The 27,925-nt window shown below is 48.1% G+C and overlaps 1 protein-coding gene across 1 annotated transcript in view; it reads left to right on the plus strand.

Annotated features, from left to right (window-relative positions):
* GOLM1 (golgi membrane protein 1) overlaps positions 1-27,925 on the plus strand; it is a 213,575-nt gene that overhangs the window by 171,051 nt on the left and 14,599 nt on the right. The window contains exon 7 of the mRNA XM_086963599.1: positions 10,086-10,226. Coding sequence (XP_086819725.1) covers positions 10,086-10,226 — 141 coding nt within the window. The remainder of the gene's footprint in view (positions 1-10,085; positions 10,227-27,925) is intronic.

Consider the following 27,925-nt stretch of genomic DNA (forward strand, 5'->3'; position numbering starts at 1 on the left):
CACTGAACGGAACCGTGAGGCGTGCACAAGATACGGCTACGGGCGGATTGAAGTGCATGGAGCCACGCAACTCGAACGGTGCGATCAGAGGGTTACATGTGAAGTGCCCCCTCAGGATACCACTCGAAGTACATAATGGGCCGCCCCCGACGCCAAGCAACCTAAACTGAACTTCGATGCAGGAAAGAAAGGGGCTAAACCGGTGTAGGAGGACCAAGAACAGGAGACTGTGGCACAGACTAACAATAATGCTAGCGCTCAGACGCCGGACATCAACCATATCCTGCAGGAGATTCGTCAAGGATTCACAACGGTGGTTGACAAAGTGGACCGGATGTCATCCAGGATAGATGCCATTGCGCACAAATTAGATGGCCACGAGGATCGCATTGCTGAGACGGAACGCCGCATATCTGAGGCTGATGACATCACTGCCCAACACACGACACAGCTTACAAGGATAGATAAAATCCTGCGCACGATTGCGGCCAAGAACGAGGACTTGGAAGCGCGCAGTAGGCGCAATAACATTCGCATTATAGGTATACCAGAATCGACTAACACGGGTCGTGTGGAAGAATATATCGAGAAGCTACTGCTGGCAGCTATCGGTCCAGATGCTTTCTCGTCGCAGTTCAATGTCGAGAGAGCGCACAGGTCGCTTGGACCGAGACCAGCGCCCGGAGCCCCACCGCGACCTATGGTGCAGGAGGAGAGACGGAAATTCTTAGAAGTAAAGAGAAAATTGCGAGCCGCACAAATTGACTATGCACTCCTGTACCCAGCAAAACTCAGTGACGCACCAGGGGAAACAGCACTTTTATACTAATCCACAGCAAGTCGAAGATTTCCTACGAGCAGTGAAACGGGCGAATAAGGGAGGAAGTGGACAGGAAGCACACCTGCGACGAGATCGGGACGAAGATGGGGAATCTATGGAATAAGGGAACTGCATTTCGAGCTTATAGATTGGACACTGCTGAAATGTTATATGTTGATGCCTGGACTGTCTAACAGGAGGTGAGACCTTTCCAATTGGCTTATTTACATTTTCGTTGTTAAATCCCAGAAATCGCTCCCCCAAGCCCGGGCCTCCTACACCAACACGGGACGGCTTGCGGGGAGTGGCAGCCCTGCGTGACTCTCTAGTCATGTCCCCCAATGGGTATTCCCCCCACGATGATTCATGGTATGAAAGATGGAGGGGTACTGACAAAGTGATTGTTGTTGATGGGTGGTGGGGGGGGGGGGGGTAGGGTGGGCTCCAGATTCTGGCAAGATTGGGTTGCTTCAGTGGGTGGGGGGGGTGGGCGGGCTCCAAGTTCGGTTGGATGGTTGCGCGGGTGGGATTGGGGGGAGGTTTGTTGTGGGACGGTACACATGAATGTCATGCTTTTTGCCTGTTTATACTGCAGTGATGGTCACGGTTTTGCTTTGAGGTGGCACAAGTTTACATATTACATGGTGATTAATCCTATGTGCGCGATGCAATGCGGTGATGGGTACTACCGGAGTAGAGTGAATTACAGGAAATTTGACTGCTTTGGTCGATGCACTCTGCAGCTGTGAATGAGTTCAATATTATTACATAGAATGTGAGGGGCCTAGGGGACCCGCGAAAAAAACGCCATGTGTTATCTTATCTGGATATGCATCCGATCCATGTGGCTCTCTTGCAAGAACACTTTAGCACACAACTTAACAAACCCTTTGCTAGTAGATGGGCGGGGCTTAGGGTATTCTCTTCTTACTCTTCATATGCAAGAGGCACGGCGATACTAATAAAAAGGGGGCGAGATGTGATACACTGGGGAGGTATTGTGTGGTTTGGGGAGACTGGGACAACACTCGATCACTCTGGCCTGTTACGGGCCGAATGTGGATGATCCTCAGTTCTTTACAGAGCTATGGGCCCATATAGTACATATTGGGTCTAATCACATACTATGGGGTTACTGCCCACCCGGGTGTTGATAGATCGCACCCTGCCCCCCATCATTATACTAAGGCATATGCGGTTTTACACAAAACACTCATGGAGTATAGTTTGATTGATTCCTGGAGGCATTTCCATCCCAATGTCAAGGAAGGTACTCATTTCACTGCACAGGCGGCGTCCTGGGCACGGTTAGTTTAAATTTTTCTTTCGGTGGGACTGTGCCCTGCGGTCTCTGGAGTGCAGCACTTGGCTAGAACTTATTCGGATCATGCGTCTGTACGGCTGACTCTGTCCTCCGAGGATTTTGGTCTGCAGCGGTCGTACTGGCGCTTACAACCTACTATGCTACTGGACACAGTGTTTCAGGAGGAGCTTAGGGAGGAAATACAAGATTTATTTGAACGTAACAAGGATTCAGTTGACAATGTTGAGACTATATGGGAGGCGTTTTAAGTCTTGTTGCGAGGGTTTTGCATTGCAAAGGGGTCTGGTGTACTTAAAGATATATTGAACACTCTGCATTCCCTGGAAGCTGAACTTCGTCGCTGGAGGAGTACCTTGCCCTCTGCCCAGATAAGGCTCTTTAAATCAAAATCGGGGAGAAAATTACGGAATATACAGAGGAGGCCAGTAGAGAATCCCAGTTTCGGGGTCGCTATGGGACCTAGGTCTCATGTTGTGCACTGTAGTAATGGGACTACAACCCACACAACACACCCTGTGTGGGGTAAGTAAAAACTGAACCTAAAACTTACCCGAAACATGAGGGAGGTTGACTCTGGTGAGGTAACGTATATATGACCTATTCCAAAACAATGAACGAAGCTATTGTCAACCAGTATATATGGGTGTGAACCCATGACTTGTCTCTAAGAATAGAGATGTGTAAGTGATGCAAATAGGACTAACACCTATGTATAAATGCCCTGATAATAGGATCCAAACAGAAACTCTGAATAGATTTCCAGTCCTATAACCTAATTGGCTCTGTAGACGAGAAATGTAATATAAACCATATTGAAGTAAGCATAAACAAAACGATACAAGTACAATTGAAAACTGCGACGTAACTCACACCAGTGAGCGACCTCTCACTGCGTTGCACAAACAATACCTATGCTCACCCAAAAAAAAACTTGTTGCACAAAATTATAACAAGTTGTACCACCATAAACCTTAACGTTGAAAGACAAAGCAAAGGCTTTGACATATGCAACTAATTTGATGATGAATGTCCTCCTGGGAGCGCTGTCTCTCAAACTTGGTAAGGCAGACACAATACACGGTCCGATTACAAAAAATGTCATTGAATCTGGCATAGAAGGAATAAAGTCAGTCAGTAAAAGACAGTACATGTCACAGAACTAAGGAGAATGTGGATTAAAAAGTAACTGCCAACTAGACCAAAACAGTTCACCAAGGTCACGTTGAAGAAAAAAAACAGAACAGCGCTGTGTCAAAGTACCTTGTAGCTGCTACAAAACATGAGGAGTGTGACTTTGACATCCAACTCGACCATAAGTAGCACGAAAGGATCCAACGACAAGTCGAGCTACCATGACTAGAATTCCTCATCTAGTTCCAAAACGACGAACAGTATACAGAACCAAGCTCCAGGTTAAGTATGCTGCAGCATACAATCTCGAATAGGAGGTACAGAACTCGAGAAATCCCTGGTTATGTCAACAAGCATAAGCTTTATTGACCACATTATTGGCATATAAAAAAGAAGATTTGGGAACTCCTTAATTTTACGTGCCTCCAGTCTTGCAGAGATGCATCCAAACGAAAGATGGCAGCACGTACTTGACGGTGAGCCGCATGGCTCACAGCACGTCCAAGCTGGAGGGTGTCCATAGGTAGCTGATAAGATTGAAACAAGTCACAGAGGTTTCAATGGAGGCGTTGCGGGACCGATAAGCGCAGGTAAGAGTTAATGCGCTGAGTGTGAGCGTGCAGAGAACAGCGTGGGCAATATTTAAAATGTCAGGGAATGGTTGAACTGACACTGAGTACGCAGCAGCAATTATCCCATAGATTAATAAAACCAACGTTGAAAACTCAAGTTGAAACTTCAATAATGATCCACAAGGCTTACGATGGCAAAAACACATGTTGAAGCTGTGAGCCGCTTCACACTCATTACAAGCGCTACCTTGATGATACATAAAGTACACACAGCACGCACGTAAGTTGTGAACCGCCCAACATCAGTTCAGCTTCAATTCAGAAAACTGTAGTTTCTTGTTGCTTATTTTTAAAATCTTGACTTCCTGAACATTTACTTCTTTAGTTGAGCACGTAGACTGAGGGTAAGTCGTCGCCATAACATTTTGTAATCCAGTCCAGACAGAGAGATGAAGTTCAAGATGATTTATTGTAGATATGTAGATGAGCCCCACCAGGAGCAGCCAGCAGGCTGCTCAGCCCCATCGCAACTGTGGCATTTCTTCCCAGTGTACCAACATTCCGAAATACACCATAAATGTAACATTCCACTGGCTGAGCATGTGATGAACAGGATACCAAGATACTACACAAACCCCCTTTTTAGGTCTCGCACCTGCGACGCAGCGCGTAGCTATGTCGCAGCGAGACCTATTGTTGTCAGCTCTGCTTGCAAGGAGCTAAAAGGAAGACAAGAGATGGGCACGTGCAGCCTCAGGAACCGGATCAGGTCGCGTGCGCGTTCACCATCTCCTGTCTCCCTTTTAGCTCCTTGTAAGCAGACACACACACGAGCACACGCACAGAGACATGCACACAGACGAGCGCACATACATGCACACAGAGACATACACCCAGAGACATACCGCGCGTACACACACACACACACACACACACACACACACACACACACACACACACACACACACACACACACACACACACACACACACACACACACACACACACACACACACACACACACACACACACACACACACACACACACACACACACACACACACACACACACACACAAAGCCCCACTCACCTCATCGGCGCCACTCCGGACTTCTTCAGCCTCCACGGGGCTCTCCCTCGGTCATGGGAGCCCCGCGTCACCACTGCTTTTCTGTCCAGGCACGGCGCGGGCTTCTCGCCGAATACGGAAGTCCCGCCCCACCACAGGTTTCGTTTTTGCCAGTGCACGCGCACGTCTTGTTTTTATTTTGCTCCAAGGACAATGGCCAAGAGGAACGACAGTTCAGGAGTGGCTGGCTGTTTGAATCAAAAAGACATAAGCGATCATCCAGGCTCTCCTGTAGACAAAACGGAACTTTCTATAAACAGGTTTCCTACTTTCGAATCGAATGACCTAATAAACTTCGATTCTGATGGAAAAGAAACCGAGATTAAGAGCCGCGATACGAGAACGCATCAAAAGGCGCAGAAGACTTCTGAAAGTGATGGAGACTCGCAACAAAAGCTGCTGCGATCCATGAGCAAGTCTGGAGACCAGCATGAAGATCCAAAGCAACCCTTCGGAAGTAAGACTGAAAAGCCGAACCGATACGTACATGAATTTGTGAGCAGCGATAATACGGTCCTGGACAAGAAGCAGCGGGGAGCTGATGGCTACCTTGATGACGCAAGAGGAGCAAAGTCAAAGTTCCAGATCCGGACTATCACAGGGGGAAGGAGGATGGGCAGTTCCCAGATGGTTATCACTGGGAGAAGAGTTCAATGGACATGGGCGCACATCACTCATGTACTAAAGAAGAAGTGTTGCTCACCAGGAGCCCTGTGGGCCCCTTAGATAATGGGGAGAGATACTTAGGAGTGAACATCGACCTCCTAAAGAAAACTGACCCCACCCGTCCAATGCCAAAGTTGAGGCCATCATTTGAACATGTTGTGCTGGTAGAGGTGAGTGCTATTGATGGACCAGGGATTTGTGAAAGCAACACAAAATTTCCATTAAGTATACCCTAGGCTTACAACGCTAACGGACATAGACATGCACAACTCTCAGTTTATCGTTATGTCAAATATTAATTTTTTTATAAACGTGTTTTCTTAGATTATTGGAAGGATCAGAACACACTTATTGCTTCTTAAATTACATTTGTAATTTGCTATTACAAATGTAATAGCAACCAACTCTTGTGATCCTGTATATTCACTCCTCTTAAATCCACTGTCTGTTGTCTGCCTCCCCCCATCATGGCGCCAACACCAACGGCCCGCGTGCTGTCCGCCTATTGGCTGACACGGTTTGGAGAGCAGGAGGCTTCAGTCTGACCCCTAGTTATACATTTCACAGCTAGAGCTGCTAACTGAGGAGGCCGAGGGCAGATGTGAACCGTTAAAATCTACACCCTTGCCCATATTGGCTCGAGCAGCGGTTAAGTGAAATTGCGTTCATGGGGCAGGTTCCCACTACAAATAGGTGAGACTTGAGGTGGGAGAACCTGTGCTCGTATTATTAACTTTTCATATAGCTTTTCACATCACACTTAGTATTGTAAACAGACGCCGTGCCCATTACGGGAGCCAGTCTGGCCATTCAGGCAGGCTTCTTAGCATTTGAATAATCTTCAACGGCTTTTCAGTAATATTCAGCTTCCAAAAACGACATCTCCAAAGACGTCAGTAAGGTCGACCTCTGCAAATTTATCACCCTCTTAAAGCGGTTTATCAAATTATCATTCAATTCGACCAGTTCACTTGAATCACCCACCTAAATAACAGACTTCACCCTCAGTCATAAACCAGTGGTTTGGGGGTTTGAGAAGTTACGATTGTCAGGGCCACTCTGGCCATTCAGGCATTTTAGCGTTTCCCCAGAGGACTGCAAGCTGCAGTGATGTAGATTTTAGACTGGGTGGACTACCATGCGCCACCCAGTCTAAGCAATTTTCTGTTGGTAGTTACGCAAATCCAGTACCAGAATCTACAAATGGTAAGATTGAGAGTAAATACAACAGCACAACTATGTGCAAAAAGTCACATCAATTAAATCACCATTATCCAGCTGCCTTAATAGAAAAAAGGAGGGCATTTCCAAACTTACCTGTAGTGGTGGGGAGCCGTGAGGGGAACGGCCAAGCAATCCCTTCACCTTTCCAGCCGTGAGGGGAACGGCAAACGCGACGGAGACACAGGGACTCTCCTGGCCAAGTCGGGCAGTAAAATACTACATTTCCCAGCAGCCCCGGGTCCTGGCGCGCTCGTGACGCTCCCGCTGCGCCTGGAGGCGCCTCAAGAACGCGGAGCACCGAGCGGGCCCGGGGACATTTCCAAACTTACCTGTAGTGGTGGGGAGCCGTGAGGGGAACGGCCAAGCAATCCCTTCACCTTTCCAGCCGTGAGGGGAACGGCAAACGCGACGGAGACACAGGGACTCTCCTGGCCAAGTCGGGCAGTAAAATACTACATTTCCCAGCAGCCCCGGGTCCTGGCACGCTCGTGATGCTCCCGCTGCGCCTGGAGGCGCCTCAAGAACGCGGAGCGCCGAGCGGGCCCGGTGGCAGTTCCAAACTTACCTGTAGTGGTGGGGAGCCGTGAGGGGAACGGCCAAGCAATCCCTTCACCTTTCCAGCCGTGAGGGGAACGGCAAACGCGACGGAGACACAGGGACTCTCCTGGCCAAGTCGGGCAGTAAAATACTACATTTCCCAGCAGCCCCGGGTCCTGGCGCGCTCGTGACGCTCCCGCTGCGCCTGGAGGCGCCTCAAGAACGCGGAACACCTCCCGCCCCGCGGGACGCGCGCGGGACGGCGCCGGGCTAAGGGCGGGCGGGCCCTCTGTGGCCCTCAGAGGACCCGAGGAGGACGGGACGGGCCACCCCACTTGGCTCCATCAAAAGGAGGAGGTACAGAGACGTTTAATCCTACTATTCTTTACCGTTTTGAACTGCTTACTGTTGTTTCCGGGGTTCTGTCTCTCAATTACTATGTCCATCTGGGAGGAGCTGAATGCCCTGTGCGGCACAAACTATGTCCCGGATGTATCAACCCCCCCCCCCCCCATAGTGGGCAGAGACACTGATCAAATAATCTGCACTCCCCAGACATCCCCCGAAACAATCCTCTCTCAAATCAACATCCTGCCCCGGGGCTTAACCGGTAAAAGTAATCATGACGAGGAAATAGACAATACCAATCAGAATCTACCAAATACCGATCAAATTTGCTGTAGTCCCTCATTATCTCCCCCAAACCCAACCTTATTAACGCCGGATAAGGCTGGGATTCGAACAAATGACTCTGTATCCCCCCTTCAATCGACCCTACTGGCTCAAATCGAGCGATTGCTAAACTCTGCTCTATCACCGCTGGTTGAAAAAATCAATGATTTGGGGGACAGGTTGACCAGAATTGAAAAAACTGTAACAAGGACCTATCCACTAACTAAAAATACTGCTATACCCATATGCTCCACCCTCACTAACACCCATGAAAGGTCTATGACCATTGCTCCCAGGAAAGTTCAAACTTTTGACTCCCCTCTTACATCACCCATCCCAAGTGGCCGCAATGCTACTCTTAATCCCGCACATGCCCCTCACAGAGTTCCTAGGATTTTTCAAGAAAGAAGGCATCGAATCGGTCTACCCCCCGAAGCCGCCCCATACGTCACCGTTCTCTCTGGGGTCCCTGCACTCAGTCCGGGCAAACGTGAACTACATCAGGACCTGCTGAATAAAGCCATCTTTTGGCTAAAAAAAAATAGACCGTTACCACCTGCTTTAGATGGCGGGATCCTGAGCGTCAGGAGGGTGGGATGGCTAGGTTTGCTGCCCAAAGATGTTCCGGGGGACTTGATATTAATTAAATTTAAACACAGGAACACTGCACCTTATTTACGATCTACCCAGCCCAAAGTTGGTGATGGCCCCATCTGTATCTGGGACCTGTATGACTTTTACCCTGGCCCCCGAGCACCGAATCATCATAATACCTGGTGAAAAAGGGGACTCTGTGTATCTTGGGTTATTTGCTATACTGTTTTAGTTTGTTTTAAATAGTCAGTTTTCTTTTAATTTTGTAATGAATTGTTGAGTTATTTTTGCATGTATGTATTTCTCTCTGTTGCTTTTATGGTTTTAAATCCAAAAACCGAATAAAGCTTATTTGAAATTTGAAATAGAAAAAAAGGAAATGAAAGAATAGAGAAGAGTACAAACGGGTTAAGTTAAAGTGCGGTGTTCAAGGACAACGAGAAATTGAGTCTATGAAAAATAAATGAGATGGAGGGAAATAAAATTAGAAGATTTAGAAATCTAGCTAGTGATAATTTTTTTTATAGCTCTTTTATTATTTTCCTTTAACATTACAGATATTGTGCATATAGTCAGACAAGTGTGCCATATGAAAGTGGTATACACTGAGTTCATTACTTTCCTGTCCTCCACACTTCCCACCCCCTCCTTATCCAATTCTTCATGTTGTAGCCTGGGAGTTGATATATAACTTAAATTTGCATCCCTCTTCTCTGCCCATTGACCTAAAAAATCTGTTATTTCCTTATACATCCATATTCTTTGTAAATAGTTTTCTCTGCTGATGCACAGTTGTTAATATCCCTGCGGTATTCTGCCATTGTGAGAGGGAGTGGGGTTCTGCAGAATCCACTTCCTTACAATGTTGTGCTTGCCCAGTAGAAGTCATGTCCTCGTTAGGATCTTTGAGCCGGCTGTGTCCTCCCAGCTGTCCACAATTCCCCAAATTGCTACTTTAGGGTCCAGTGCCACCAGGTATTCCCAAGCTCTTCCAGTTTGTGTTTAATTAGTTGCCAGTAGCATGCCAATATCCTGCAAGACCCGATCTCTTGCAAAACAAGCATTTGCAATGAAATAGGTCTCGCAGTTGAGAGTTTGAGCTATTGGCATTGTAAATGGCAATGCCTTTTATTTACGTGTTGGTTTTTAAAACATAAATAAAAGGCATTGTCATTTACAATGCCAATAGCTTAATCTCTCGCAAATGCGAGACCTATTGCATTGCAAATGCTTGTTTTCTACTTCTGATGAAAAGTGTTCTAATTGGTGTGTACCCGCTCCACAAGGTCTAAGTTGCCAGGGATGTGTAATCAATATCCGCCACATCGGGATGATTTTTTTAAATACAATTCTTTGTTCTTTACAAGGCGTATATATTCGCAAATGTGATTATACCTCCGAATGCTCTCTTCACAGATACTGACCAGGGCAACGATGACCAGGAAGCAGACAACGTTGGTGCCAAATTGCCGGACTACAATGGAGAGGAAGGGAACGAACCTGAGCCAGAGGCAAAAAAACAAGCGGAACTAGCAGGAAATGACATTAATTTGAAAGGTAAATAAAATGGGTGGAATGACTTGAGCAACGCTATTTCATTCTAAATTTATGGACATTATTTTAAATATATTGTAGGTATTTTGGCAAGGATATATGTCTCTTACTTTTACTCAACAACTCTATCGATATCAAGACATTTCACCGACGCTTTCTATAGTTTACATTTAATTACTCTGACAATGACAGGTGTGTGTATAGTATAGTGTGTAGAGGGATTGGCCTCTGCTGAGATCACTCTCTGTATTGAAGGGTGTACATAGTAGGATGTGGGGAGGAACTGCCTTCCCCTTTCAGAACTCTCTCTCAGATGGCAGGTGTGCGTAGTAGGGTGTGTGGAGGGACTGGGCTCTCCTTTCAGACCTCCATCTCAGATGGGTGTGCCTGGTAGGTTATTTGGATGAGCCTTAACTCTACTCACAACTCTTCTCAAACCAATGAGCATAACAGTAATAAGTGTGCATAGCAGAGTGTATTCAAACATCACCTACCAATTCCTACCTTTCTGGATCCGCAAGAATCCCATGAGATCGTAACTTTAAATAAACAACAGATTTAACCTTCTAATCATCACAGTACTTATCTCTTGCACACTTCGTCTCAAAAACAAGGACCACAATATGCATTCCTATTAATAAGGTGTATTGTAAACTCATCTGTTCCTTTTTACTATTCACGATCCAGCAATAGTCCAGCGAGATCATAAAAATTAGATTAACTCTGTGTACATTTGTTATCTTCACAGTAGCTGTCCCACAGACACCTCCTCTCTAAATCTACGGTGACAGCTTGCCTTTCTGAAGCCCCCTTTCACTGCTTTTTTACTTATTTTTCACACCTCCAAATTTTCACAGTAAATGATAATGGCAGTTATTTCATTTCTAACATTCCAACAGCGAGCTAATCTGAGTGCTCGTTCTCATAAGATTTGTGGGATGCTCTTGGAAGAGTGAAGGCTCACGTGAAAAAGGACCCATTGACCAATCACAGGGTCCATTTTTGATCTTGCAAGAGTGCAAAATCAAAAATGGACCCGGTCATTGGTCGACAGGGATGCTTGCGGCACTCTGTCGAGCCCAACTACCGAAATATGCAATTTTTTTTTACCCTTGATATCGCAAAAACTACTGAATGGGTATACACCAAATCACAAAAAGCACAAACTGTGGACCAAGATCTAGAATCCTGCCAAATGTGGCGGAATTCCATTCAGCTGTTTTGGTATGACCTGTCTTAAAGAAGTCTATGGAAAATACATGGAGATTTTACATTTTCGGACCCCCCTCTTTTCTCTTTCCCCGCTGGACGGATCTCGTCAAAACTTTCCAGGAAAGAGCTGAGGTTGAGCAGAACTGAGTAGAATAGAAGTGTTTTACAACGTGAATCTTTTCTGGATTTACATGCTGTGCATTATTTCGCCATCTAGTGGTTGGGTCTGTAATTGTCTCCAAAATGTTTTGTCCTACTATCTTTGTTTTTTTTGGTGGGCGTCAACGTACCTTCATTTGGTGTACCTTGTGACATTGTCGTGCTTCCTCCGGAAGCTCAGACTTTTGGTCGCCATCTTCATATTATTTTTTTCGCCTTTGGGTCTGGATGTATGCAGGATGTTCTCCAACAACTGGAAGAAAGTTACCCAGAATTCAGAGAAGAAGCATGGAAATTACACCGGAGCGGAGTCATCAAAGGAGGATACTGGGGAAGTTCTGGGAGCAGAACGAGGTATTTTTATCGACTACGCTGAAAATGCGCTTGCAGGCGGTTCCCTTTACTTGGTGATGGAGAAGACACAATTCCAGTTTTGCAAGAACTGGTCTCATAAATTTGCAAAGGAGGTAAACACCTGGTCTGCAACTTCTGCCTGCCAGTGGACCATTGCAGCGAAGATTGTAACACGCAGTATTTGCCTTGCAGACTCTGAGAGTAAGACCGCAGCAGAGAATGGCCCACCATACCATGCAGAGCCAACATATGACACCATCTCTTTGAGATTTGGGCCTGTCTAGCGGCGAGGAGAAGAACGTTGCCGAAGGTCCCAAAGGGGAAGCTGAGGCCGATGTCCAGATCGCAGACGCCGACCAAAGAATCAAGAAATTGAAAACCGAGGTAAGGGACTCTGCTTCCTTAAAACCGGTGACCGAAACGTGAAAATCCGAGGCTATGACCTCGAAGACTGCGTTGAATCACTCTGCAACTGAAAGCAAGTCCAAAGAGAAAATCTCCCTTGGATCCTTCAGAAAGACACTGCTGCAGTAGAGATCCCTGAAAGATCTAAGACGTCGAAGGACGGTCGAGGACAGGACGCTTCAGCGTCAAAACAGGAGAGGTTGAAGTCAGAATAACATGGTTCGGCAAGCACATTGTCGTTTAAGTAGTCATTGGCGAAACGAAATCACGAAGATTTCGACAGCCAACACCAAGAGACGGAAGACTTGTGGTCGAAATGGCTAGTATCCTACAAAGGAAAAAAGACTGACGAAAGTCTTAAATACTGTATACCAAGCAAGTCCTCAACTTTAAAAGAGCAGACGGATGAAGACCTCAAGGAACCAGAGCCTCCTGAAACCCCTGAACCTCAAGAAGAGGAAATCTCTCAGACAAGTGACTTGGCACAATTCACAAGAGGCAATCAGATAAACCCCCAAAAGGGTAACAGCAGAGGTGCAAGCACAAGAACTCCTACACTCAACAGCAGTAGGAGGAAAATTTAAAAAAAATTCTCGAAGAATGGAAGAAAATCACCAAAGACAGGTGTGTGTTAAAGCTAATACAATTTGGATATTGCATAGAATTAATCCAGGTACCTCCAAGTAAGGTCCCAAAGAAAAAAGTACATTCAAGAAAGCAGATGGCCCTCCTACTCAAGAAAGTTGAGGACAAAAGGGGCTATAGAGTTAGTGCCAATACTGAAAAGAAACAAGGGAAGCTACTCCACATACTTCTTAGTTCCAAAGGTATGGGTCGCCCAGAACAATTCTAGACCTCCGATTTCCAAACAAATTCATAAGAACTCAAAAGTTTAAATTGACCACACTACAGGAGGTAATACCACAAATTCAAATGGGGGATTTTTTGGCCACAATAGATCTAAAAGACACTTATCTACACATACCCATGAATGCAAGTCACAAAGTTCCTCAGATTCATCATGAACAAGGAACACTCAGTTCAAGCCAATGGCCTTTGGGATAAAATCAGCACCAAGAGTATTCACTATGTGCCTAGCAACGGTAGCAGCACACCTACGGAGACAGGGAATACATGTCTATCCGTACCTGGATGACTGGCTTGTAAGAGCAAATTCATATGAAAAATGCAAACAGCACTTGCAACAGGTGATAACACTATTTCAACTAGGATTCTCAATTCATGTAGAAAAGTCCTAACCACAATAGGAAAAGATCTTCCTGGGTGCAAGATTAAATACTATATACAGGAAAGCCTTTCCAAAATAGAAGATAATAATGGCGCTTCTGAAGGAGACACAGCTCTACCAGAAAGGGTAAGCTCTGACAGTGAGAATAGTGGGGAAGCGGATGGGAATGATGGTATCTTGCATCCCATTAAGGCCGATCACAAGGCTTCACATGAGTCCATTTCAGGAATGGTTTCTGAATCAATGGTCACAATCAACAGGAAGTTGGGAAGATCTAGTGGTTTTCACGCAGAAAATAGAGGAAGAAATAGCATGGTGGAACAGAGCGCATATACTACAAGGAAGGAAATTTACACAGCCAACTCCTTCAGTGACCCTAACAACTGATACCTTGCAGAAAGGATGGGGGTGCAAACGAGCAACCTCCAGGTCAGGGGGGTCTGGAAGGACCAGGATACAGTACAACACATCAACTTCCTAGAACTGAAGACCATATTCCTAGCCTTAAAAGAAAGAGCTCTAAGAAGTCCATATTGATCCAAACAGACAACACAATCGCCATATTTTATATAAACAAGCAAGGCGGGACCAAGTCAATGCCACTGGCACAAGAAATCTGGATCTGGGCCATCCAAAAATAAAATGCATATGGGATCAATCCACCTGCCAGGTAAAGACAATATAGAAGCAGACAAACGAAACATACCAGCTTCATGTTCTCACCGGTGGGAAGTGAACCAAACAGTACTCTCAAAGATTATTCAAGAATGGAGAACACCAGTAATAGATCTCTTCGCAATTCCCCGGAATGCAAAATGCCAATACTTTGCCTCCAGACAACAGTTCCACCGATCAATCAGGGAATGGACTGTCGCTAAACGGGTCTGGGAAATTTGCATACGCCCTCCCGCGCCCCCCACCCCCCTCCTCCCCGATACCTCTACTCCACAAGGGGTTCAGCGAATGCAGAAGCAGCAGCATGACACTGATACTGATTGTACCACAGGGGGCAAGACAGACGTGGTTCTCAGAGCTGATAAACCGGTCGCAGGGGAGGTTTTACAGACTACTAATCGGACCAGACCTGTTAATGCAAGGAGAAAATGTCTTTCATCCAGAACGAGATTCTTTAAGTCTGACAGCATGGCTCCTGTAGACTTGGAGCATGGACACTTAAAACTACCTAAAAAAATAAAGGCAGTTTTGAAGGAGGCAAGAAAGCCAACAACCAGGAAATGTTATTCAGCTAAATGGAAAAGATACTCTCTGTGATGGTGAAAAGAAGGATTTTTGAAAAGAATATAAAGGAAAATACAGTTTTAAGATACTTAACACACCTGTAAATGTGTGGACTAACCTATTCATCCCTGAAGGTGCATTTGGCAGCAGGAGTGGCATACACTAGTGGCCACATTGGAAGAAGCTTTTTCACGTCGTTAGTCATCAAACAGTTCTTGGAAGGAGCAAAAGGAAGTGCACCGCCAAAGAAGGTACCTGCTCCAACATGGAATTTAAATTTAGTGCTCACACAATTAATTAAATCACCCTTCTAACCATTAAATAAAACCTTTTTTAAAATGCTCACTCTAAAGGCTGGGTTTTTAGTGGGCATTAATTCACAACGCAGAGTTGGTGAGTTGCAAGCACTCGCATTACAGGAACCGTACTTTCAAGTACACACGGGCAGGATTATCATGAGGACAGAGCCTCTGTTCTTGCCAAAAGTGATCTCACAATTCTACATATGTCAGAGTATTCCGATACCAAGTTTTTCTCAGACACCAAAGACACACTCAAAAAGAACATTTTACACACTAGATGCTAGGCGAGCAGTGATGTATTACATAGAGAGAACAAAGACTCGGAGGAAAACAAAGCAACTCTTCGTGTCGTTTGAGGGCAGTTTCCTAGGAAGACCAGTAACAGAAAACTCAGTTGCAAAAATGGATTGCATAAACAATACAATTATGCCACAAACAGGCAGGTGTAACGGTACGAAGAAATTGTGGTGCACACTCCACAAGAAAGAAGGGAGCTACTATCGCTTTCCTAGCTGAAACTCTGCTTCAAGTCATTTGCATGGCAACAACATGGCCATCAGTGCACACATTCACAAAGCACTACTGTGTGGACATTACAAGATATTTTTGCTAATCAAAGCTCCTCTTCTACCCAACCATCACTGTAGTACAACTGCTATAAAATCCGTACACAGCATGTAAATTCAGAAAATATTCACGCTGCTCAACATATCTTTTTTTACTTGTCAGTGTAGTTTTGCAGCTTGAAGAATTTCTGTATTCACATGCGAACCCACCCTCCACCGCCAAGAAGATGAGAAGAAAAAAAAGAGAAAATATGAAGATGGCAACTAAAAGTGGGAGTTTCCCGAGGAAGTACGGCGACATCACAAGGAGATCAAAGAGAAGGCAGTCCGTACAAGGCTTTAGACTACAGAATACTTGATCCAGTATGGTTTTCTATGTGCTGGGCTTTCAAGTAGTAGCATGGTGCAGATCTTAAGGTTCCTAAGTCAATGTTAAAAAAAAAAAAATCAATTCTAAAAGACCCACCAGTGACAAATCGAATATTGCCACATTCTGATGGTTGCTTCTAATAAAAGATTCTTCACCTTAAAATATCCCTCAGGCACCAGAAAGGACCTAGAGATTGTTTTCTAGCAGTGCTTACGCACATTACTAGGTGGCGTTGTGCAGCTCCGCGTTGGCTCCATACCATTCCAGAAGTGATTAAGCGGAGCCTCTCTAAAAGCGCACCCATGTGCACCAATGATTGTTCCTTGCTTTCCTTGCTTCCTGGCGTGGATCCAGAACTAAAATCGCAATTTTGCCAGTTTTCCCACGATTCCAAACTTTTCCATAGTGTGCTAGGGAATGATGTCCTCGCCAAAAACATGATTCAAACCAAACAGCAACTCCAGTATGTGAATTTCAGTCACAGTTCTAAATCATGTGTGCCTTTGGTGCCGTGCCTGGTTTCAGGACACAACTCAGTCACTTGACATGTCTGTCCTACTCCATCCGAATGCAATCCAAACTGGGAAGCAAAGTTGTTGGTCACAGAGAGGAAGCATAAGCCGATCCTACACCTTTGTGTGCAGGTTGGCTTCTGGTCCTGGAAGAGTTTCTGTGACTGCTCCACTTCCCAGCTTAAAGTATTCCAGTAACCCCAAGTCCAAATGCAAATATGAAAAAGCTAAGCAGGATTTGACCCCATCAGACTGCTCTGATTCCAGGGCATAAAGGTGTCAAAATGTCAGTTGCAGGGGGTATAACCCTGCATCGGCTAGCAAGGGGACACCAAGTGGAGGACTGGGCTTGTCGAAGCCCCCCCCCCACCTTGGCAGCTCTGGCACGGTAAGATATACAGCACACGGAGGCCCTGAGGCTCCACTTTGGCTTAGTGGTGAGTGCTGGAGACTTCCGGGGCCAGGCGGGATAAGCGGCTGGGCGTGAGAGGGCACTTGCTCTCGGGACTGGGTCTGAGTCGGCGACACGCTGTGGGTGGCTCTGCAGAGACTTTGAGGTGGGTGGCTTTCTCAGGAGCAACTGGGAAGACCCACAGTGATTAGTGCGAGGTTTACCGGCAGAGGAGTCGACGCAGGGAGCACCCTCTGAAGGAAGTAGCACATTGAGTCGCCTTCGAAGTGTAGGGCTCACGGAGTGCCCAATAGTGTTGGGCTTGGAGGCTTGGGAGTCTGCTCTGGAGAACGGGGTGCCCCTGGCGAACGTGGGAGAACGGCTGAGCTGTAGAGACCGGTCTGCCTGCGCTGGAGGATAGCCCAACTGGTGAAGCGGCCTGGTAGACTCTTGGGAGCCTCCTTTGGGTCCTGGGGGTTGGTAGCCTCGAGCGAGATTTAGCTCAGAACTCGGAGCCTAACGAGACAACTTGAGCATCCTATTGATTACATAGCTAGCGCCGGCCCGGGGAGACAGATCCCGGTGGTGAATATCCCCAAAGCTTTGGCTGAGTGAGTAAGGCACTTTGGACTGGGCTGGTCGTTGGCGCTTGCACTGGGATTTTTGGGCCTGCTAAATCTGCTTTAGTCCCTGGAGGGAGACTGTGATTCCTGTGGAGACTAGTATGCGCAATGTCCACCTCTAGGGGGCGTAAAGACAAGACCTTGAAAGATCTTTTTGCCAAAGCACAAGCGAACCAGCAACCCACCCCTATGGCCTCGAGTTCTACACAACCCACCTCAGGACAGGAGGGTGAGTCAGAACCTATCACTAAATCCTTATTGGAATCACTGTTTACTACCCTGCCGGAAGATATACACACACTGAAAACAAAATTCACGGAGGATATTAAAAAGGCCCACAAGGATGTGGATGGGATTGGCGAACGGTTGGCGGATCTGGAGGGCAAAAGTGATGTTAAAGACAATGAAATGGAGGCACTACAGCAGGAAATCCTCCGACTCCATGACCAACAAGTTGACCTGCAGACCCATCTAGAAGACCTAGAGAATCGTTCTCGACGACACAATGTAAGGATTCGGGGAGTGACATGACTGAAGACACAAAGGATTTGTTTTGCTTCTCAAGATACCTCTTCAACCACATTCCGGGGCGCCCACCAGCATCGGAGCTTTGCCTGGACAGAGCCTACCGAGTGGGCCCTCCACGCTCTCCTTCGGCCCCACCCCCAGACATTTTAGTATGTGTGCAGGAATATCGCACCAGGGAGGAGATTCTTCAAAAGGCTCCTCAGATGCACCCACTCTCCTTACCAGTCGCCGGTCCCGTTTCAAGATCTGGCTGCTCTCACCCTGCAGAAGCGCAGAACTTTTAAACTAGTCACAGCCTACCTACAACAACGCAACATCTCCTACAGTTGGGGCCACCCGTTTCGCCTCATGTTCAAAATGGACAATAAGGTATATCAGCTCTGCTCTCTGTCGGAAGCCTGCCGTCTACTGGGCATTGACCCTCCTGCGGGAGAGAGCGACTCGGCCAGCCAGGCAGCAGACCGCGATGATTCCCAGCCCAAATGGCGCCAGCAGCGGCGACGGCGCCGAGTGCGGAAACCCCCTGCAGCAGCGATCGCAGAGAGGCAGCGTGCCGCAGTGGAGGCGGTCTCGTCAGACTTAACTTCAACCCAACCTGCCTGACTTTTCTAACTTTATATGACCTATTGTTTGCTTGCTTTAGGCTTTGGGCCGTTGGCGGGAGGGGGAGGATTCTTGAATGGTTGACGGACTACCTGTTCTACTAGTTACCGATCATCGGTTGATGATGAACACTATGCTTGAGTACTTCTTTCTTCACTTTTGGGAGATTTTTTGGGGTGGGTTTGTTTTGTGAGGGAGTTTACTGTTCTTTGTCCACCGGGTGCCTAAGTCTCAGATAGATACCCAAGGAGTGGCTGTTTTTTGGAGGAGTGTCTCACGAGCCACTGGGTCCCTTACTGTTAATGTGCCTTCTCAGCCGTCCACATATTTCATAGGATAGATGCCGGTCACTGAGCTTACAATACTCACACTCAATGTGAGTGGGCTAAACAATCCAGTTAAACGCAGAGCGGTTCTGTTATGTTTAGAACAATCCCATGCAGATATTTGCCTCCTGCATGAGACGCATCTCTCACAAAAGGATTGCAATCGTCTCTGGTCTCGGAAGTTTCCCCTCCCGTTTTTTTCTTCTAACTCTACCAAGACTGCGGGAGTTGCTATATTGGTGACCCAGAAGTTATGGGGTAAAGTTATGCACAAATCAGCGGAGATTAAAGGAAGGTTATTGGCCTACTGGTTTTCTTTGGGTGATTTTACGTTTACTGTGGGCTTCATCTACGGCCCCAAAGAAGGCCAAGAGAAGTTCTTTCACAGGGCTCTTACTGAGGCTACAACCACACCGGACCGCCACATTGTGCTGGGGGGAGATCTGAAGTTAGTGTTTGATAATATTTTGGATAGGTCGTGCCAACGCACTTCCCAAGCTAGTACTCTCTCTACAGGGGAACAGTCTCGTCTAGTTGAGCTAGGCTTCAGGGACCTCTGGAGAAGCTTCCAGGAGAGGGAATATTCCTATTATTCTAGTGCGCACAAAACCTACTCGCCTAGATTTGCTTGCATCCACGCCCACACATGCGATAGCTACCAAAGTGGAGATAGGGGTTGCCTCGCTTTTTGATCATGCCCCAGTGACGGTTGTCCTTTCCCTCCCCGCGGCCCAGTGCGCGCAACGGATTTGGCACCTCAGAGAGACGTTATTACACCGCAAGGATGTTTTTACACGGGTACAGCGCGCTAGTTCAGACTATCCTTCACACAATAGCAACACGGACACTACGCTCGCGACACAGTGGGCGGCTCTGAAGACTGTCATAAGAGGAGAGTTCATAGCAATCTCTGCCGCGGATAATGTTGAGCGGCAGCATAAGAGAGATGACCTCACCCAGCGGACCAGGGAACTGGAGCAAATGCACCAGAGGACCAGGCCGCTAGGATATGGAGGCAGTTAAAAGCGACTAGGCAACAATTGGCAGCCCTTGATCAAGACCGGGCAGAGTTTGCGGTTGCGTCATACCTATTACACTGGCGGGGACAGGTGTTTGAGCGCTTACTTGCGTACAAACTGCGTACAAACTGCGCAAAGTGAGGCAACAGCAGACCGTGCAGGAAATCCTTTGGAGGGATGGTAGGCATGTCACGGACAACCACAGGATTGCTGATGCTTTCAGTGACTTTTATGCCGACCTCTATTCCGACGACCCTACTAATGACCGAGATGTGGATACCTTTCTGGACCCCACCCCTCTCCCAGTCCTCACACAGGACCAGGCAGACCACCTGGAGCGGGACATCTGACCAGAGGAAGTTATCACGGTCATCTCACGCCTTAAAACAGCAAGGACGCTGGGGCCGGACGGCTTCCCTGCGAGCTTTTATAAAACATTCTGTACTCTGGTTGCCCCTCTGCTCACGCGCCTCTTTAATTCCTTTTTGGAGCCAGGGGCGATCCCGGGTGATCTCTTGGCGGCCTCCATTGCAGTCATAGCCAAGCCAGGGAAGGAACGGTGGCTGTGCGAGGCATACCGTTCTATTTCTCTACTTAATGTAAATCCCAATGGGATCCTGGCTGCCCGACCAAGCGCCCCATATGGGAGGCCTTGTTGATCCAGACCAAGCCGAGTTCATCCCAGAGCGCCAGACCTCTGACAATACTAAACGGTCCCTTCACCTTATTGAGAAGGCTACACGCACGGAAGGGGAATATATGATGTTGGCTATCGACGCCGAGAAGGCGTTCAATAGGGTCCATTGGCCCTATCTAGAAAAGGTGCTGGAAAAGGTGGGATTGGGGTCGAAGTTCCGTACCTTTTGTAATAACTGTTACAAATTTCCGACGGCCACGGTGCGAGTCAATGGCCATACATCCCCCCCGGTTGTTATTGAGAGAGGCACGAGGCAGGGATGCCCATTGTCGCCCCTACTCCTCGCCTTCTACATGGAACCATTGGCGCAGAAATTGAGGCTTAACCCGCGAGTAATGGGGATCAAATTTGTGGGTTATGTCCATACGATCAGCTTATATGCAGATGATGGCTTGATCTCGCTATCTCAACCGATGGACTCTCTACCGGCGTGTTTTGCAGACCTGGAACTATTCGGTCGTGTTGCCGGGTTCAAGGTTAATATGAGCAAGTCCGTGGCCCTCGACTTGTCTCTAGAGAAATCCACTCTGGCTCTGTTGCAAGCCTCATTACCCATCCAGTGGACGGCTGAAACTGTTCCCTACTTGGGGATTCAGCTGGCTCCCTCCCTGCTAGATACTGTTAATATCAACTACACTCAGTTGCGACAAAAGATTCGGCGGGAGTTGGGGCGGTGGAAACACTACCCGTTGTCTTGGTTGGGCAAAGTTGCAGCAGTCAAGATGACTGTCTGCCTCAGATCTTTTACCTATTTCGCACTATTCCCCTCCGACCACCCCTGGAATGGATAAAGCAGACACAATTTGACTTGGCTCAGTTCATGTGGAACGGGAGGAAATTGCGTCTGAAGCTACGGCTGGCGATGCTACCTCCTGAAAAAGGAGGAATTGAACTACCAGATTTGATGGCATATTTTCTGGCTGCTCAATTACGCCTCTTGGTGGAATGGAGTAGATGGGAGTCTGGTTGTTTCAGGACCAGGCAGTGGCTGGTAGACCCCTGCAAGAAATCCCCTTTCTCTGTAAACCGCATAGACCCCCTAATCTATACTCCTCATACATTACGAGGGTTCCTTTGGAAGTCTGGGACCAGACTAATGTTAGCCATGAACTCACCACTTTTCCTTCTCCTCTCACCCCATAATGGATATTCTTGACTTCGCCCCGGGAACGGATTTGGTGGCCTACGCGAAATGGAGACCTGCGTGGTGCCGATTTCTTTTTTTATCTGTACGCAGTGGAGGGCATCATTCCCTTGTTTCAGTTTCGGCAAGATTTCGGACTGCCAGAAACTTAGATACTTGCAGGCACGACATTGGGCGCTTAGCGAGCAAGTCCGCCCTGTAGCGATAGACGTCTCACATTCTATGAACATTGGTTAATCACGCGCAAATCGGATAAAAAAATAATATTGGATCTCTATAAGATGCTACAGGGCAAATATATACACAACTATTGTGCTGGCAGGGCGTGCTGGGAGAGGGAGCTAGGCAGGACACTTACTCGCAAAGACTGGGAGGGAATATATTACAGGGCACGTCATTCTGCATACCACATGGGGCTCACAGACACCCTCACTAAAATCGTGACCTACTGGTACTATACCCCAGAGCGTCTCCATGAAATGGATCACACTAGAGATGCAAGGTGCTGGCGAGGCTGCGGGGAGGTGGGCACGCTGGTGCATTTTCTTTGGGATTGCGCGCAGATCCAAGGGTATTGGAAGCAGATATTAAAATGAGGTGGATGCACACTTTGACACGGAGATCCCACGTTTCCCATCATACGTCTTGTTGGGGCTACTGAACCCCTTAACGTACCCGCTGCGTTCCCGCAGGGGTCGCTTGATAGCAATTGCGCTGGGCTCAGCGATGCAGAATATACTCGCACACTGGCAAACCGCACACGTTCCCACATTTCATGGATGGCTCCAGCGCCTTTGGCTAGTGCTTGGTATGGAAAAGCCCTCACTGACGATGGTTGGGGAGAGTACCAAATACTCTGATATATGGCAACCCTTCTTGTCCTTACTGGCCTCGGAATTCCATGAGGTCACTTGCCCTAGATATCTCCGATTATTGCGCCTTTCAGACACAGGGTAGCTGAAGCTCAGATAGGGACAGTGTGGGTTTGGTTGAGGATAGGCGGTGGACATTGAACATGGGTGGTGGATGGGTAGGGATAGGGCGGTGGTAGGGGGGGGGGGGGGGGGGTTGGTTATGTTTTTTTTCCGTGTTCCTTCTAACTGTAGGATTGCGCATACTAGCTCTTCGTTAGTTTTAATTCACACCAGTACTGATGGACTCATTGACCTTCTGATCCTTCGCTTTGGTTGCACCTACGCATGTGTTAGATGTATCAGTAATGTGTGATTTGTGTGACAATCCTTCAATAAAAATGATTTAATACTAATACTAATCCCTTAATTTCTTAGGCAGTCATCTGTCCCACAACATATCAAGGCCTTCAAAGAAGACCTATTGAAAATTTTCAGTGCTCTCTTACCGTCATTTGCATAGGATCTTAGGACCGCTTTTGACCAGGCAATACTTCATGGGCAGGTTGTTATAGGTGTTGCCATGGGCATGCTTGGTTTATGTGAATTCATAGCATGTGGAGGGGACAAAGAAGTGTCTCTGACTACAGTGCCCTAGCAACAACATGCTGAAATTCAAATCCCTCAAAACTCCCAACTCAGCTTGATTAAAAAAGCAAGGGGGGCTTGTGGAGATTAAGATGCTTTAGGAAATATCAGTAAGAGAGAGTTCTCCGGTTATGGGTGCACACGTAAGCATTTGCAGAAGGACAAGCAAATAGTCACATTTCTCATTGAGAGGAGAGGCCTTCTAGCTGTGCAGCCTGGTCCTAAGATCAGGACAGGCTTTTGGGTGACCCTAGGGTAAATCTCTTAAATCCTTTTCCATGTTCCCTTTTCGCATAATGATGATATTCTTTTATTTTGCTTCAAACTCTGAAAAATCAAATAATCGTAGATGTTGCATTGTGTGTCCTGTGCAACTTGTTCCACTTTATTTCTCCAATCAACTCCGTGACTTCTTATTGATAATATTGTCAAAGTGGTGATTAATAGTGCTGAAAAGGCAATACATTAATTAATTACATTAGACATTAAGTAAATACATTAGACTTACCAGATATTCCTGAAAGCCCCCTCTGGGACTCAGCACTTTGTGTCCAAAACTTCCCTTTGCAGACCTTTCACTAGAATTTGCTTAAGGACTATTGTTAATATTTGAGAAAATCCCTGTTTATGGGCCTTTCCTTGGAAACCAATTATGTGCTTGAATTTTGGGTTATGGTGTATTGCACTGTATCCTGATTATTTGTTTCAAGATTTCTTTAAGATCGATCTTTGTCAATTAAATTGGTTGACATGCATCTTTTATGGTTCGTACAAATGCTAGCAGTAATTTTATGTTGATATGATTGAGATTTCATCCATTATAAGTAGCATAAGTTACTTCTTTTTTTTAAATGTTTTTATTTGTCAACACAAGGGAGAAGCAAAATAGACCGTAACATCATAATCAAAACATAAACATCTCTGAGAAGTAGTTACAATATAATTCGTTACGTGCAAAGGAGTAGAAACATAAGAAGACCAAGTAGATTTCATATATTATTAATTAGAATTTAGAACAGAGCCCCATATTGGGTTAAATTTACGTATAGAGCGGTCTCCCTTTGATTTAGCTAGCGCTTGTTCCATATCGTACATTTGTCTAACTAATGTCCACCAGTCCATTACCGTAGGAGATTTTGGTGAGATCCAGACCCGGGCTATTGTCAATCTTGCAGAAACCAGCAAGATAGTTAATAGGTTCAATATTAGATCCCGAGTTCCATCTTTCCAACATTATTTCCATAGTCGTTAAAGCTACTTCAATCCACAGCTTTTGAGACAAAATTTGAGCAAACTTCTGCCAGAATATAGAGAGTTCTGGACATGTGACAAACATATGTTTTATGTCCGTTGCGTGCAAATCACAAATTGGACATTTTGTCCGATCACTGGCCTGATTGTTAGAGGACTACTTTGCTATCCGATCCAGCGTATAATATAATAGACCTATTGTACGATACTGTTGCAGTCGCAGATTGGAAGAGTGTACAACTTTAATTATTGTGCAAAGAGCTTGTGAAATATTGTTACCAGAGACCGGTGTACCCATACCTTTGCTCCAGGGATCAGCTATTCTCAGACAATCATCCGATCTGTGAGTGCAAAGACTTTTATACGCTCAACTGATCAAAGATCATTCATTAATAGCATGTAGACAGTTCCATATGTCAGAATCGGATATGTTCATCAGAATCTGAAAGAGACACGTTAGTGATAGATTCCTTACCTTAGAATATCCCCAGGCGTCAGACTGGATCCGGAAATTTTTGCGTAGCAATACCCCTGCGCGTCGGTAGGCGTCGTCTGCGGCTCCGCGTCCGTCGTCGGCGTCGTTAGCGCCGGAATGACGTCGTCGGAGTACTTAGACGCCGCCCATGCGCGCTGACGTCAGTTCTTCTTTTTTCGGCGCCAGCTAGCGCAGATCCGGAGAAGCTCTACCCCCAGTCAATTTTTGACAGAACTTTTGATCTTTTTGATCACTCTTTTTCTATCGAGTCTTCGACTCTATCGGTGCCGGTAGGGATGCCCGGGTTCAAGCCCTGCTCGAAGTGCGACCGACTGATGTCGGTCACGGACCCCCATCGCCGGTGCCTGAAGTGCTTAGGCCTCGAACATGACGATCGAACCTGCTCCGACTGCCGGGCCCTGACGTCGAAGGCTAGGCGGGAGCGGTCCCGCAAGCGACTCGAGCTGAGGCAGTCGGCCCCGCGCCGCTCCAGGTCCCGGTCCCATGGGAGGTCGAGGGACAGGTCGCGTGGTCAGTCATCGGAGCTCCGGGAGTGGACACCGGTCGTCTGGTTCCAAGTCCTCAGGTAAGAGGCATGAGAGGTCAGAGCGGCGTCATCGTTCCTCCGACCCACCCCGACGCTCGCACGATGCGGCCGGGGGCTCGGGCGACACCGCCCACGTGGCTCCGCGGGAGTCGCAAGCGTCGCCGCCTGCCCCACACCTTCGGGTCCCTGGGCACGGCGCGACGCCAGAGGAGATCGAGCGGTACCTCATGGCCATGAGGTCCCTCCCCCCTCAGTCGGGTTCCGTGGCGCCTTCGGGCCCAACGGCCCCGACCGGATGTCCTAGCGGGTCGGGTGCTTCGGCTCCGACGCCGCCGGCGACTTCGGTCTCGGCGCCGCAAGACCTCACCGGATACGGGTCATCGCCGGTCGACCTTACGACCTCACCGGCGCCGGCCCAACGGGTGTCGCCCCCAGCGCCCCTGTGGACGCCGTCCCCAATGCCTCCTTTGGTCCAACTCTGGCGCCGGAACGGCGCCGCTGGGCGCCGCATCCGACGGCCTTTGGAGATTTTTATTTCCACGAGGAGGCCCCGTCTACTAATCCTGTTTTGCAGGGTGCGGGTGACGAGTAGGAGGATTGGTAGGGGTCTGAGGACCCTCTGGCACTGGATTGCCAGTCTCAACAGGACTGGACATATGAGCTTGGGGAGTCCAGTGGTCTTGACACTTCGCCAGACATTGGATTTAGCTCCCCTCCGACTATGGCTTCGGAGGCGGGCTCTACATATAGTGTAGTGTTGACGAAGGCAGCTAAGGCCTTAAACCTTAAGCTCCCCGTCGCGGCCGTGAGGACTAACCTCCTCACTGAGGTCCTCAAACCGCAGCCAAGCTCCAGTGAGCCTCTGCTGCCGTTCAATGAGGCCTTGTGTGACGTTCTTGTGGGCACAAGTCCGCCTGTGGATAGGAACGTGGCCAGACGCTACCGCCCGCCCCCGGGCGACCCATGCTTTTTGTCCACCCACCCCACCCCCGAGAGTCTGGTCATCCAGGCCTCCAACTCCCAGACCACATTCCCGTCGGCCCAACCGACAGGGAATCCAAGAGATACGAACAGTTCGGGAAGAAGGTGTTCTCGTCTGTTAGCTTAGGGCTGCGGTCTGTGAATACTGCCGGTCTCTTGGGCGGCTATACCCACACTCTGTGGGACACGGTTGCGGAGGTGCTGCCACAATGCCCCGGAGGAGGTCCAGGCTAAACTCGCCCAAACCCTTGCGGAGGGCCGAGATGCAGCACGTTTTTCTATCCGGTGTGGGCTGGATACAACGGACTCACTGGGCAGGGCGATGGCAACGACGGTGGCGGTCCGACGTCACGCCTGGTTGAGGTCCGCCAACTTTTCGGCCGATGTCCAGGCCACACTCCTGGACATGCCGTTTGATGGCCATCGCCTCTAGGGTGACAAGGCAGACCATGCGCTGGAACGTTTTAAGGACTCCAGGGCTACGGCCAAGTCCTTGGGCCTCACGGCCCCACGCCAGCAATCGGGTGCCTTTCGCTCCTTTCGTGGCCACGGAAGGGGTGCCCCCCACGTACTGCCAGCCACGCGCCGCAAAATGTTCAACAGCGTGGTGGCGGACGTGGAAACCGCCGTGGCGGCGGTCGGGGACAACGGCGAGGCCAGTCCACACCTCCCTCAACAGCACCCGCCTCAAAACCTTCCGAGTTTTCAGGCCCATGTTACGCCTGTGGGAGGCAGGGTTCGCCATCACCTCTCCCACTGGCGCGCAGTCACTTCGGACAGGTGGGTGCTGCGGATCGTCCGAAGGGGCTACTCCCTCCCCTTCGAGGCGACCCCTCCATCCATGCCACCACAATGCCACCGCGTGTCGGGGGATCACTTGCAACTTCTGCAAGAGGAAGTCACGGCCCTCTTGGCCAAGGGGGCCATCGAGCGCGTTCCTGGGCCAGAAGTAGGGTGTGGATGTTACTTCTGCTACTTCCTGGTACCCAAGAAGGGCAAAGGGGGCCTACGCCCTATCTTGGACCTGCGGAACGTCAACGGCTTCCTCTGGAAGGAGAAGTTCAAGATGCTGACTTTGGCTCAGGTCCTGGCTGCCCTGGACCCGGAAGACTGGATGGTAGCGTTGGACTTGCAGGACGCTTATTTCCACATCCCCGTCCTGCCGGCCCACCGGCGTTACCTGCGGTTCACGGTAGGCCAAGAGCACTTTCAGTTTACCGTGCTCCCCGTCGGCCTTACAAGCGCCCCAC

The sequence above is a fragment of the Lissotriton vulgaris genome, chromosome 3_1 (genome assembly GCF_964263255.1).
Source record: "Lissotriton vulgaris chromosome 3_1, aLisVul1.2, whole genome shotgun sequence".
Lineage (NCBI taxonomy): Eukaryota > Metazoa > Chordata > Amphibia > Caudata > Salamandridae > Lissotriton > Lissotriton vulgaris.